Below are 15,838 nucleotides of genomic sequence, written 5' to 3'. Positions count from 1 at the left end.
AAATAATTAGTTATTGATATTTCCCTAGGTCCATCAACAATGACAGGATATTACTAGCCATGCACCTTGTTTCCCTACAATATTTGATGAAGGTAGTTATGGTAGTTATGCTTACAACTAAAGTGTTCGGAGCAATGGGAGACAAAATCAGCGCCGGTCCTGAAGTTCCAAAGACCCGGGGCGAGACTAAAAGTTGAGGCCCTATTTATATATTTTTTCCTTCCATTTTATAATAAGTTTCATCCAGCAAAAAACTAATAGCATATCAAAAGAAATTCACTTCAAATAATTATTACATATTGCCTTCAAAAATTTCTTCTAACATTTCTTGATGCGAAGTCGTTGATGATGGTGTTGCTGTCAACCTCGTCTAATAATTTCTTCTCAATACATAAAGTGGCAAGCCCGTTCAGCCGTTGTTGAGACATCGTAGATCTTAAATAATTCTTCAACAGTTTCAACTTTGAAAAGCTTCTTTCTGCCGATGCCACAGTCACAGGCACAATAAATAATATGCGATAAGCAATTGAGATATTTGGATAAGAATCCATTTTTCTAACATACTCAAAAATGTCCATAGAAGACATTGGCCTTTCCGGCAAACTTAGCTTCAAAACCTTCAACTCAGATATTAGATCATTTACCTCCACATCAGATGTGTCATGCGAAGAGAATGTTTTCGCAAATTTGGTGCAACAATCTTCTAATTCAGTATCATTTAGTGACTTCAAAACAGAGAATCTGGATAGCTGACACAAATAACAAGAGAAAACAAATAAACAGTTATAAACAAACAATCGAAGAAATAAACAGTCGACTACGCCCAATCCTGTGAAAATATACCCCAAAGCCAGGCGATCGATCAAACAAATCAAAATACAACAAAAAAGAAGAGTTTTGCTGGTGCAAATAACGGGGGAAAGGACCACAATTCCACAAACGAGCTCAAATAAATCAAAAGAGAATCGAATGAAGAAAAAATCGAATTTCAATTGCATACCGACATGGCGACATGACTCTTGAGCGAGAGATATTCCAAAGCATAAAATTAGTTGAGGAGCGAATTGTAGAGAGAGAAAGGTAGAAAATGATATATGGGTTTACATATATATATAATATATATATATATACCTGAGGCTAGGGAGGGGCCCTGCAAATTTGGGGGCCAGGGCGGCCGCTCCACTTGCCCCCCTCAGGTCCGGCCCTGGACAAAATCAATTGGTATCGATACGTGGGAATAATTTTTAGCATGCCTTCAACTAACTTATGCCAACCTAATCAAGACATAAAAGGAAAAAAACGATTGGTTTTGTTGAGAAGCATCAATTTTTCTTCTTTATAAGATTGCTTAGGATATTGCTTAAAGTTGAAACAATTTACATATCATGAAAAATTCAAAACCTAGCTCCTATGTGAAATAGTGGAGGATAAGTTTCTCTCAATCTAGCCAAAATAGAAATTGATTATGTAGTTGGCTTTTAACGGAGGTATAACCCGTGAAATAGTTCTGTGTCATACCGTCAAAAGTTATATATACATACCATAGAAATCCAAATAGAATTATAGTACCCGAACCTCAACCAAATAGGAAGACGCAAAACAACGCTAAAGAAAACTCTAGGGCACTCGGCACCACATTCAATAGCATTAGTCAGGGGATCTTGGTATCAATCTTCATTCCAATTTATGATATCTCTCATTTGAACAATCATCAATTTTGTTATGGAATATAAGTTAAATTATTTAACTAATAAATCATAAATAAACATTATGCCTTGCATGGATCTTAATAGAGTGGACATGACTTCATAATTATGTTCTCTATTATGGTGAATGTATGTGATTGTGAAGCATGCATGTTTACTTGCTTGTTGACTTGGGGAGTGTTTTGTTGAAATTAAATCAATTTATATCGTTAATGATCACAGGTTATTGAATGTTAGAATCATTTCGCATAATTAAGTAAGACATAGATTTGGGTTAGTGATAATCACGTCTTATAGTTAATAAAATGTTCGAAGCTATGATCAAATAGAACTTGATACGTACATATTATGTGTACACGGAGTATTATTTTATTAGGATCTCTTTTTACGGAATATAATAATTATATGAATTTGTGTGCTTTTCAAGTAAATATTTGTCTCCACATGATGGTAACTCATTCTATTGTATGATTGTATCCAATCTCTAATTTGTGAGTTTAGATTTATGATGTAAAAATGAACTAATAGTTCCCTAAAATGTGTCGTTTAGTACGTTAGTGAGGAAATAATCTCGTTATATGTTGTTTGATCGGGTGAATTTGGTTTGATACTTAGCTTTAGGATTGTGCCATGTACGACTAGTATTAATCTTATCTCGAACTATTTCAATCTCGTTCGACAACCAAACCCTCTCCAAAAATCGAATGAAGAAAAGTAGGTTGCTTGTGGAGGGTAAGGAAAGAGAAATAAAAATTAAAGAAGAGATGGAATCATAGAGTTATAGCATGGAAAAATTGGGGACAAAAAAGAGAAAGAAAAAAGAAAAGAAAAAAAGTTGTTAGTAGAATTAGTTGATGAATTGAGATTGAGTAGATTGGGCTAATTTGTGGCGTGATATGTGGAGAGATGAATATGAGTGGGCCCATTAACCTCATCACAATTTCCATTAAATTGCTTGTCTACCTTTTGTTTGCTCATATATTTATTTCTGTTAACTTTTTTTTTTCAAATTTGGCGGGTATTTTATAGTTGCATTTCTATTTGATTGTTGATATGAGAGTTATTTATTAAAAATTTGGAATGAGGGGATTTTAGATTCATGTATTGATCAATACTCACGATACTAGTAGTTGTGCCTGATTTTCAACTAGTAATAGTTCTGATTTTGGAACTAAAAACATTTTCAGCATGCATCGTTGAAATTGACGTCGCAGTTCTACATGTTTTGTTATGATTAGGAAAAATTCAAAAAACGCAAAAAATTGAAAAATTATAAGAATTGGGAAAAACTGAATAAACAAGAACATCGGTTTTGAACTCCAACTGAAACCAAAACCGGCAATTGTCTCTGGGAAAAATCGCAACCACCAAAACCCTCGTTGAGCAGGTTATGTTGCCAACTTATGTGGAATTGGAATCGTTGGTTCGAAACTAAAATTGACGCTTTTTGGTCTGACAAGTGACAACGACACTAGTTGACGAACGATATTTAATTTAGTTTTTTTTAATATAATGAAAATATTGATTTTATAAATAGGGATTTGTAAAAATAAATTCCCATGCATCCGAATTTTATTTTCCTTTATTCAAACTTAAATACACGAGAAAGAAAGAAATTAGTGGAATCATTTTTTATAAATTCTAAACAATGGGAAAATAGACTTTCCCCCAAATTCAGGGGCTGCATGCAAATTATCCCAACAAATGCACATGCCAATGCTAAATGCTTAATAATTTAAACTTTTACGATGTTATTTTCTAGGGAGGAAACACTAATAATAATAATAATAATAATTATTATTATTATTATTATTATTATTATTATTATTATTATTATTATTATTATCATCATCATAATATAGTGGTAATTTACCTGATTTGAGCTTGCTTAGTGCTTTTGTGCTCTAATTAAATTTCAAAATGTGCTTTAGCCGCCTAATCAAAATCTCGAGGTGAGATAATTCGGCTGAAATCACTGACCTTATGACTAATGAAGCCAATCATAGATTAAAGAATTCCCCCTAAAACATGATTAAATATATATATATATATATATATATATATATATATATAGTGTCACATTCTTGTAAAAGTTTGGTTTGAGGGTTTATACACTCTAGTAAAAGAATTTCGAATTTGACTTGCAATTCAACTCATGTGCGCGCAAATACATATGACAAAACTTTTTCTAAAGTAAATAATTGGATCAGTTAACCTTCGTTGACCACAAATTTAATCGAATTAAAGAATTGAATACGAATATATTTCACTCTATCTATAGGTAACTTTAGACATCAAGACTTGGAATCTTAAATTAAATTTGGCAGTTTGGTCAATACATGCAATTTTGAAATGACTGGTAATCGTAATACTATAATTATTGATATATTTTTGAATTGTTATATGACGGAAAATTCTGGCAATACTAGTCTAAATTTATCAATATAACGCATATACGTGTAAAAGTTAAAGATGTACTAACGGAGTGTATTAAAGGACGTCTTTTAAGTAGCCAATCATTTTGTTCATATACTAGTATTTTTTGTCTGTCACATCTTACATAATTTCCTCCAAATTTGTGATTATGGGATAATTGAGAAAATGTGAAATTATGATATAATCGACAACCTTTTAAAATTATGAGGTTGACTACAAATTGATTAAACTTGGTGGTTTTTTCAGCAATTTGCTCTTGAATTTTTGTATAAACATATATTCCATAAGCATATTGCTATCTCCATCCAAAAAATATATCGATGATAAATGAAATGTGTTTTAACGTAAAATTAGTAAAGTAATAGACAGGTATAGAGGTTAAACGGGTGAAAAAAAGAGTCGCTTAATTAAAAGAGAAATTTATTATACGTAGATAGAAATTAATTTTGATGAACTGTCTAAAATAAAAAAATTATACGTACTAAATATTTTGATAGACAACCTAAAACTATTAGTATCATTTTTTATTCTAATCTGCGGTCACTATTCGAAATGCATATTAGATGAACCTTGCTAGCTATACAAAATGTATAAGTTACATTGTATAGAATTGTTATGTTGACTTACTTCCTACAATCAAGTCATCTCTCATCAATTTGGTATTCAAGCAAAGAAAGAAATAAAATGAAAAATATGGGTGGGTGAGTTAGTTTAATTGACATTTGTAATACTCCAGATAATACGACTTTTTTGGGTTCAAAACAGAAAAAGAAAGTCAAAGAAGAAAATCAGCTCATACACTCAAACTTTAGATAGGACCTCCAAATTTATGATGATAAAGAAATTCTCTATGGATAACAATCGGTTTTATACACTATAATTTATAAGAACACTTGGCCAAATTGGATGATATCGACTAATTAATCAATAAACATATAATGAAATGAATTGTTCTTGATATCTCATATAAATATGTCTGTGAATTTGACTGTATACATTTTCTCGAAAAATACAGGTGTGTAATACTACCTCCGTCCCACATTAAGTGTCACATTTTGCCATTTCGGTCCGTCCCACAATAAAAGTCACATTTCACTTTTACCATAAATTATAAGTAGACCCCACATTCCACAAACCAATTCTACTCACATTTTATTATAAAACTAATATATATACACTCATAGTCCACTAACTTATTCAATTCACTTTTCTTAAAATCCGCACCCACACTAAATGTGACACTTAATGTGGGACGGATGTAGTAATAAAATGCAGTTTTATTTTAATTCTAATTTGTTTACTTTATTGGGATTTGGGAATTGGGAGAGAAATTCACAAATATAGAAACACATTACAATATAAGTATGTAGTTTCAATTACTTCAGTTCAATTCCATTAATAAATAAACTGAACTACTAGTGAATATAATTAGAAGAAAAGAGCACAAATTTGAAGGAGAAATTAATTGTAACCTGGACCAATTTAGTACAAAAGTGTGAGATAAAAAAATTTATTAGTAAATTAATGTCGAAATTTAACAAAATCATTTTCGTAAATAATAAGTTTAGTACGTACGAAACGTAATTGACCAAAATATTTTTGCAACGTCCAACCATAAATCATTATTGATTAATTGATGGTTTGTTACACTTGAAAGGGCACACATAAATATGGACAAATCCATAGTACAAAAATTTATATGGATGGTAAAGGGAAATCGTTTTCTTTTATTTTAGTTATGGGTAAAATTATAATTTTTAACTTAAATTTTTTAAATACCAAAATGACATAATTAAATTATTATTCTTAAAATAAATTTGCAAATTGAGGAGATTACGCGTTTTTGGCTAATCCGAAGAGGAAATTAGATATTCCGGGCAGTTCGGGGCGACCGCCCCCTCTCATCCCCAATCCGCCGCTAAGAGAATATCTCGTGCATACTGCACACATAAAAATAGAGAGTTATGAACATCAAATTAATTAGAAGAAAAAAAATCAAAATCAATTGCTAATACAAATAAACCATAATCCAAATATAATTTGTTGCTCAAACAAAAGCTGTTGTATGAATGAGAAACTTTTTATGTTTACTAATTTCTATTATTGGATTTGCACATTAATTTTTAATTGCAACTTATTAGTTTTGGAGCGTCACTATAATTTTGACTACAACTAAAAATCGGAAAATAGGTTTTCTATATACATGGCTCTTTATACACACACAGAAAACTCCAAAATTTTTTCAAGGAAAGTAACAAAATGCTTTGACATATTTCAAATCATAAAACAGGATACGCAATTGTACTTGTGTACTTTCTTTTGCCTTGGTTTCTTGTATTCATATACTACTATTTCTTCAATATATAGTAGTTATAGATGTCACATTTAATTTGATTTATATGTAATTTTTTTATTATTTCTATTTTCAATTTTTATTCTTTTGTCACCATATTTTTTGGCAAATCAATAAATCTTTAAATAAAAAATAATTATCCCTAAACATCAACAAAAGAATGGAATAGAATACGGCATCAATCATTGAAAAATGGAATAGAATACGACATCAATCATTGAAAAATAGTCATGTTTTCTATATTCATCGATCTTCCTAAATCAGTCAATATTTATTTAGAATAAATATTTCTTTTTAATGAGCCGAGTCCTACTTTTAACTAGAAATACTTTCAATTTTTGTCTCAATCTTTCTCCAGCTTTACTAATTTTATAAAATTAGAATTTGTAATACTATATTATCTACTACTAAAACTATTTTTGGTGAATGAAAGTATATACTATCTCAAAATCAAGAAACAATCTTTGAAATGATTACCATGCTTTTATTAGCACAACTTGTAATTCAAGCAAAGCGGCAAACCAAAACCATTTCATATCTGTCAAACTTACACAAATCCAATTTCCCCAAACTACCCTTCTCTAGCCCAAAAATCCCCAAACACCCAAGGGCAATTCCGTCAAAACAGTGTTACATGAGTTGTTTCAACAGAGTCTCTATTCCCATACATTTGCATTAATTAAGGATGAAAAATCAAATGTTTGTTCATATCTCATAATATTCTCTCTCCTCCCCTGCCTCCATAAATACCTTCTTCTTGTTCCTCAATTCCCCATTCCTTCCTCCCATTAGCCAAAATCCACAATGCATTTCACTTGCATTGCCACTCTCCTTCTACTAGCCGCGGCCTGCGCCGAGGCCAAGATCCCCGGAGTTTACTCCGGGGGATCCTGGCAGACAGCGCACGCCACATTCTACGGCGGCAGTGACGCCTCCGGCACCATGGGTAAGGCCAGTTTATATCAACCACATTAATTTAATTAATCAATAAATTAATTTTGAAATTATGTTAATTTGTTACTAACAAATGTGTGCACATTTTTTGTGGGTGCTGGGGTGGGCTGCAGGGGGGGCTTGCGGCTACGGCAACTTGTACAGCCAGGGCTACGGCGTGAACAACGCAGCGCTGAGCACGGCGCTGTTCAACACCGGGCTGAGCTGCGGGGCGTGCTTCGAGATCAAGTGCAGGGACGTGCCGCAGTGGTGCCACCCGGGCAGCCCCTCGATCTTCATCACCGCCACCAACTTCTGCCCGCCCAACTACGCCCTGCCCAACGATAACGGGGGCTGGTGCAACCCGCCCCGCCCCCACTTCGACCTCGCCATGCCCATGTTCCTCAAGATAGCCGAGTACCGGGCCGGCATTGTGCCCGTCTCTTACCGCCGGTTAGTTCTTTTTTTTCTTTTCCTTTTTTATTATTATAATAGAACCCGAGACCTCTCTCTGATTACATACTGAGTTTGTATCCTTATTGACAAATTCATGTATCTAATTAAAGCATCAATGATGATGACAATGGAATTTATTAATTAATGAGATTAAATTGTTATGATTTTCCTTCTATAACAGTATTCAAAAGAATCACTCACATTTAGTAGATTTTTCGAATATTCTATCTTATACTTATATTTTATTATATTTTATGCATATTTAGATAGCGATTATGTTTTTTTGACTTTATTGTTGTAGAATATAATAATAATGTGAGTGAAATGAATGTCGATTTTTCAGGGTACCATGCCAGAAGAAGGGAGGAATAAGGTTTACTATCAACGGACACCGTTACTTCAACTTGATTCTAGTAACGAATGTAGCCGGTGCAGGTGACCTCATAAAGGTGTGGGTGAAGGGGTCAAGGACTAATTGGATGCCACTGAGCCGTAACTGGGGGCAAAATTGGCAAACCAACTCGGAGTTGGTGGGACAGTCCCTCTCGTTCCGAGTCAAGGCTAGCGACCGCCGCGGCTCCACCTCATGGAACATTGTCCCTTCCAATTGGCAATTTGGGCAGACTTTCACCGGAAAGAATTTCAGAGTCTAAATTAAATCAACATTTTACCTTACAAAATTAGTTACCCAAAATGGTTTTTTCATGTTTTGTTTTGATTTATTTGAGAGAGATTGGAGAGTAAAATGAGGAAAAGTTAAAGTGGAGAGTTTACATATGTTTGTGGTCTTGAATTGCAACTTTTGATGGAAAAAGCTTGAAGTGGCTGCAAAAATTAAAGTATTGTGTGGCCCTCTGCTTGATCCATAATTTATAAAATATATATCTTGTTTGAGAAGATGTTTTATTTCTCAATAGCTATATATAAGTTGGTGTTATTCAAGAGTTCACTGTATTTTTTATGGCTATATATTCATTTCTCTCATTCTCTACCTCTCTCTTCAAGATTATGTCACATTGTGACTCTTTTACAATATTGCATCAATTGATTTAGTAGAAGTGAACAATTTTTAATGTTATTACATTAAGGTAATTATTTTATTACTAATGAGATAATTTATTGTATTAATATATACTCCTTCCGTCTGTGAAAAATAGGGCACTTTTATTTTCTAAATTCATTTAAAAAAATATATTCTCTACATTATTCTCTCTCATACTTTACTTTCTCTCCAATTTAATTATTTATTATAATTTTTTTAAAATAAATATAGAAAATGAAAGTGTCCTATTTTTATAGACGTTAGGGAGTAACAATATTTTATTAAAATATAGATGCGATTGCTTATCCATATGGGCCAATCGGCGTTTTTAATTTGGACCGTCTTCAATTAAATTTATTAGTCAAAGTTAGTAGTGTTTATTATAATTATATATAGGAGTATTCATGAAAACAAAACGCTTGGTAAATTAGAAGAAACCGATTATGATTAATGCAAATAGCTTTTCACCAAGAAAGAATCATGTGATTGGTTGAGACTTGAGATGGCACATAAGAATCCTATAGAAACATTCATCATTAGTATGTGCCTATTAGAAACATGGCATCCAACAAATTGAATAATGAACCATCATATCGAAAACCCATCTTAAATTTGAATAACTTTAAAATCAGCCCAGTATTAATTTGAAAATAAGAGAGGGTAGAATTTAGTTTGAAATTTTCATAAATAATTAATGCCTTAGGTCATAATTGGATTTGCCACCATAAACTATCATTGTAATTTGTAGGTTTGTAGCTAAATCATGGATGAAACAACCATGTGAATGAGGCCCAACTCATCTTCATCATATACATGTGTCAATTGTGAAACTAGGAAACAGAATTTGCAGCTTCGAATATGGTGAATAAAGTCATATTGACTCGCTAGCGTCAGAATGTAGAAACGGTGTAACAGTTATAGCTTGCAAGCGACATCAACTCCAACAACTTATGGAGTTTTTCGACTCATATGGACCAATTTTATTATATTAATGCTCCATTTTAGCTAAGTTTGTGATGACAATGCTAATTCACAATTTTATTTGCATAATTGGCTAGTAGGACTACAAATTCACTTGCCAAACGGTCCAAATGCTTTATCTAAAAATTGGGGACATTGTAATTAGTAAGATATTAACGTTTGATATTTTTCATGATCTATGATAAGTGTCTTTTCCTTAAACAAATCAATGTTTTGGACCAAATGATTTCTCTAAAAATTATCTTGAGTCTATCTGGTTTAGGAATTTTTTTTGGCATAGTTTGGCAGCTATATTAATTCTAGATTAGTTTATATAACTTATATTATTGATCATTTAATAGCATAGTTTATTTTCTCCAAATCCTATGACTAAGGGTGGCCCGATGAAACTCAAGATAATAGTAAACTCTAATATTACAGATAAATTTTTTAGTTCTGATTATTGGTCTACATTAATTTTAAAAAGTAACACACCTATGTTCTTACACAAATAGCCTCATATTAACCTGTTTTTTTAAATAAATATCATTATATTTATTTAAAACATCCGTTCCATCATTCACAAACTAAAACTGATCTCCATACTCTATGACGACGAATGTGTAGTACTAATAATTGGCCAAAAAAAAAAGTGTATGTATCTGCGAGGCTTGAGAAAGGTGCTTGTGAGATGGATGGTGATATGAATTACATAACAAAGCCAATAGTCCGGCAATATTGACTGACGCGCACGCCCTATTTGCTATCACATGTTCCTTCCATCGCTATCTCAGCGTGGGTTGCATGAATCAAGATGGGAAGCTTCTCCACACAAATCACATGAATTAGTTTCATTGACATGCATGGGTAGCTTCACATCCTACAATCCACAATGACATATCGAAGAAAACAACATATGATAACAAACTGTCTACGGCGTCACTCAATATTGCCAGACTATTTGGTTTGTTACCCTTGCAACTACCACACTAATAAAGATATGACACATTAAGTGACTGAAATCAAATTTTCATCACAACCCTTGGAAGAGAGCCATGTTTTGGAGAGAGATGGTTTTGTTAGAATAGGCTTTGTATTTGGGAGGTGTTTGTGTATGAGTGAGAGAGAGAAAAGGGGTGCTTTATTGGAATGAGCTATGCCTTTAGCAGCTCCTCTATTTATTGATGGTTTTTTTACATGTAGAATGTGATGAGAATGTCACCATTCTTGTCACAAATATTGAGGTATTGCCCATATATTTGCATACTTTGTAGTGATGGAGTTAAAAGTGTAATAGAAAATGTCATCATAATGTGATCATCTTCTTCTTTTGAGTAATATACTGAGATAGCTTTATTCTGTACTTTGATTTACAATGTGGCTTATTCTTTCACTTTATGCATATCAGAATGGGACAGCTGAATGATATGGGCAATGGGAGTCTTATAATTTGGAATTAGTTTCATAAAATCAGTCGAAACTTGATATACTTTCCACGAACTTAAAACTTGGTCGCAAAATTCATGAACTTGTGAAGTGTACTAAGTTTTCCAATGATTTAGAATTTCAGTGAAATTTGGGAGAGATTGTAAAACTCGGTATTGTTTACAACCATTAACATCGACGTCGCTTCTTATGTTGACCATTTTTCAACTACATTTTGACGTGTCACGTCAAATTTAATTTTTTGAAAAGTTGGAATCGTCGGAAGTTTCCTACGAGATGTAAGTTCATGATATTAGAGATCAAATTTTAAGCTTGTAGAGAATACTTGATTTCGATCATGGTTTATAATTTTAGAGATCATCACCCAACAAAAAATATTGCACCGAAACATTTTTGGTATTCTAAAAATTATGGGCATGTCTATTTAGCTATAAATTTTATATGCAACGTCATATACTGTGAAAAAACGTATAAGCGCCTAAAATCAGATGTGAATTTTTTAGCAATATCATTATCCGATATCATTAGCGATTCAGAATCGGGAATCTTGATTCTCTATTGTATAGATTTTCGGCGAATTCTTTTTTCATGTATGTTTTTGGAATCCTCAACCCACGTTAATTTTTTATGAACTTCTTCAAATGTTCCATTAGAGCATCCACTATAGGCGGCCTTCCCCAATAGCCCCGCCCTTTTTTTTCCAACCCTTTTTTGTCCACAACCCCAATTTTTTGTTTCCGCCACTATAGGCGAACACTTCCAATAGCCCCGAAATTTTATAATCAATTTTCATTTTAATTTTAATTCAATTATAAGTAATTAAATTTATCGGACTAAACGTAATTATAAAAAAACTGCTATAAGTGAAGAAATTAAAATTAAACACTACATTTTCGTCGTATTAAAGTGGGGTAAAATTATACAACAAAATATTAATATATTAAACATCATAATCTGCATTCAAACTGGGCAGCCACCTCCCCTACGTGCCCAAACTTCTTCAACCAAATCGGCCTGGAGTGTGGTATGTGCCGTGATCCTGCGCATATCATTGAAACGTTGGATCAAATATTCATTGCTCCGTGGTACGCCCATCTGTATCGGCGTAGAGGCGAAACCGTTACTTGTACTTGCGCCCTCTTCCGGTGCCCAGCCCTCTGCCAAAAATCCTTCATCTTCTATTGTCATATTATGCAATATGATGCATGCCAACATAATATTAGCGACATCATCTTCGTGCCAAACTCGTGCCGGGCACCGTATAATGGCCCATCGCGCTTGGAGGACACCAAAAGCTCGCTCAACATCCTTCCTAGCACCCTCTTGTTTTCGCGCAAAGTATTGTTTCTTCGGCCATACCAGTTGGCGAATTTTCTTGACGAATACGGGTCACCGAGGATATATCTCATCTGCCAAATAGTATCCCCTGCTGTACTTCGTGCCGTTGGCTACGAAGCTGATTTCTGGACCCTCGCCCCGGCACTCGTCATTGAAGAGCGGCGATGAGTGAAGAACAGTGATGTCGTTGTTCGAGCCAGCAACACCGAAATACGCATGTCTGATCCGCAAGCGGTAGTCAGCAACGACTTCCAGAATCATCGATGGATGTTTGCTTTTGAATCCAGTTGTGATCTGGCCTTTCCACGCCACCGGGCAGTTCTTCCACTCCCAATGCATGCAATCGATGCTTCCTAACATTCCTGGAAAACCGTGGACCGAACGGTGTATATCCAGCAGACTTTGACACTCAGAAGGGGTGGGCTTCCGTAGGAACTCCCCACCAAATATTTTCTGAATCCCCTTACAAAACTGCCTAAGCACCGTAAGGCTAGTCGTCTCACCCATCTGTAGGTATTCGTCGAACATATCAGCTGGTCCGGCGTACGCAAGCTGCCGGATTGCAGCGGTGCACTTCTGAAGCGTAGACAGTCTGATCCGGCCAGTGCAATCACTCCGGAGGGTGAAGCACCGGTAACGCTCCGCCAATTTAGTCGCTATATGGTTGAAGAGGGGTTGCGACATTCTGAATCGCCGGCGAAAAATCTCGGGTGGATAACGGGGGTTATCCACAAAGTAGTCCGCCATTAGACGCTGGTGCGCTCCGCTATGGTCTCGTCGGATAGTTCGCCGATGACTAATCGCACTAGGGATCGCGCCCTCCGCCACTTCCGCCGTGCGTTCCGCCGTTCGCGCCGCTTTCTCCTCCTCGGCCCCGTACTGCACCTCTTGGATCAGAGAATTCCACGTGTCGTTCCATAAATCGTCCATTTCAGACCACAAATTCTAGTGAGAGAAAATATGTGTGCGGGAGAGGTAGAATGGTGTGAAAATAATGAAAGAAATGAGGTGTATTTATAGGTAAATTAAATTGAATTAAAAAAAAATATTTTCGGACGTCCGCCCCGGAATAGGCGCGCCGGGCACCGCCCCACTATAGGCCGGCGCGCCTATCGCCCCGTCCCCACCCCCTATCCGCCGATGGTGCGTCCGCCCCACAAAATTTGGTCCGCCCCGGGGCGGACGTCCCTCCCACTATAGGCCGCCCCCTCGTTGCCCCCTCCATGGCGTCCGCCCCATTTTCCCTATAGTGGATGCTCTTATATCATTTAGCTAGGAAATTGCAACATAATTATGTATACTTACATTAAATGTAGTTAGAGCAATATGATTTGACCAATTAAATGAGTATTTCAAATGATGAATATAATAAATCATTTTAGTTTTTTTTAGTGTTGCAATTGTTATAATATGACCTTGAGGACTATATTTGAGTGAGTGTTTTGCAAATAAATATTTTTCTATGCTCTTTATGTAAATTGAATACATGTTTTACGGTGAAATCGTTTCAATTTATAACTTTTATATTTTATTTTTAATGACCTAATTACATGTGAGATTTGAAGAACAACTAGTTTGCAAATATATGGCCAAAGCGATGAATTTTTTGAATAGATTAACATCGAGAATCCCATTATTTAAATTGAATTGCCGCTGTAAAGAAGCTAAATATTAGTGTGGAGATTGAGGAGAAATAAAATCAAATCAAATCGTGTGAAACATCCTTCTTAATTTATTAGATTCAATAAATTTTCTTCATTCTATAGATGCAAGAACGGTGTTTTAAATCATTGCGAATGTAATACATGAAAAATTGATAAGATTGCAAAGATTGATTCCATCATAGATTTTATGCACAACGCATTTTATGAAGAATTGATTAACTGACATTATTTCAGATATTTACTACTATTAGGATGGAATTCCTTTAAGAATTAAAAATAGGAATATTGGTCTTATAAATTTAAGTAAAATTTTTAATCGATTAGTAGTAATTATGACCATACACATTACACAAAATATTGACAAAATTAAATGAAAACATCAATTGAAATAACACAAGAATGGTTTTGATTGAAATTGGCAAAAAAATAAAACAAATGAATAAAATGGAAGATGGGGCTCATATCAAGTGTAAATTTTGGCGTATTCACTGTGGGGAGAGAGAAAGAAGGAGATGAAGGTGATGAGAGAAGGCGCCAAATAGCCAGCCAATTCCAGAGGAAAGGGGGCGGCATCCAAATCGTCAAGCATCCATGCCGATCTTCTCTCATGGGGGTTTAACTTTCTAGAGAGAAAACCAACCCATCCCACTCAAGCCTCTCTCTTTCCAATCACAGCCCCTTTCTCACATAAATTTTGTAAATTTCTTTAATCTGTGTAAAATTACGAACAAAAAGATCGTTTGAAAATGAAAAATGAAGTTTGTGGAAGGGAAGATTTATTCCAGTAGCAGAGAACTGCTGAAAATATATCTAGGGTTACATCTCTCTGAATTTATATGGTTATGGTTACATCAATTTTGGGCCTATGTGGAAGCCCATTTATGACCTGTACAAGGCAAGTTCAATTTATAGTAGTTGAATTATATAGTAGTGGTGACATCAAATTTGGGCCTATGGAAGCCCATTTATGACCTATACAAGGTAAGTTAGTTTATAGTTGAAAAATCCATTATCATTGGATCGGCTGGTTGGATCGGGTTTGGTCGGGTCGGTTTGGTTTGGTTTATTCCAACAATTTTCTGGTAGTCGAGGTAACTTGGGCCTAGGTCCAGAGCATTTGTCCTAGCGTCAATGAGCTTAGACATTATTGTATGAGGTGCCGAGTTCGAGTTCTCTTAACATCAGTTATAATTTCCTCATTGCTATAGGAGTTTATTTGTAATTTCCTTCTTCATATAGGATATATGAAGTTAATTTTTAAAAAAAGGAGGTAATTTGGGCCTAGTAGTTTTGTAAAACATGATAGTCAATAATGATTTCATATTTATTCTCGTAAAAGTCAAATCTCTAATTTATCGAGAGAAGCGTTTTATAAGCTGAATTGCGTTTTACCACCAATTCGAACTCAAATCTAGTGTTGTGTTATGTACACGCTGGAGTCCAAATGTTTTTATAGTATTATTAATTAATTTTTATTGCATTTTAAGAGTACATATTTACCCTA

At 34.5% G+C, this 15,838-nt stretch overlaps 1 protein-coding gene across 1 annotated transcript; it reads left to right on the top strand.

The window, feature by feature from the left end:
- The first annotated feature begins 7,230 nt into the window (after positions 1-7,230).
- On the top strand, positions 7,231-8,781 carry LOC121777529 (expansin-A6-like). The gene is made up of 3 exons (XM_042174812.1): positions 7,231-7,441; positions 7,563-7,881; positions 8,228-8,781. The coding sequence occupies exons 1-3, from the start codon at positions 7,300-7,302 to the stop codon at positions 8,535-8,537; spliced, it is 771 nt and encodes a 256-aa protein (XP_042030746.1). The 5' UTR covers positions 7,231-7,299; the 3' UTR covers positions 8,538-8,781.
- Positions 8,782-15,838: the final 7,057 nt, after the last annotated feature.

This window comes from Salvia splendens, chromosome 18 (assembly GCF_004379255.2).
Source record: "Salvia splendens isolate huo1 chromosome 18, SspV2, whole genome shotgun sequence".
Classification (NCBI taxonomy): domain Eukaryota; kingdom Viridiplantae; phylum Streptophyta; class Magnoliopsida; order Lamiales; family Lamiaceae; genus Salvia; species Salvia splendens.
The sequence above is the reverse complement of the archived record's forward strand: the minus strand, read 5'-3'. Positions and strand labels throughout refer to the sequence as shown.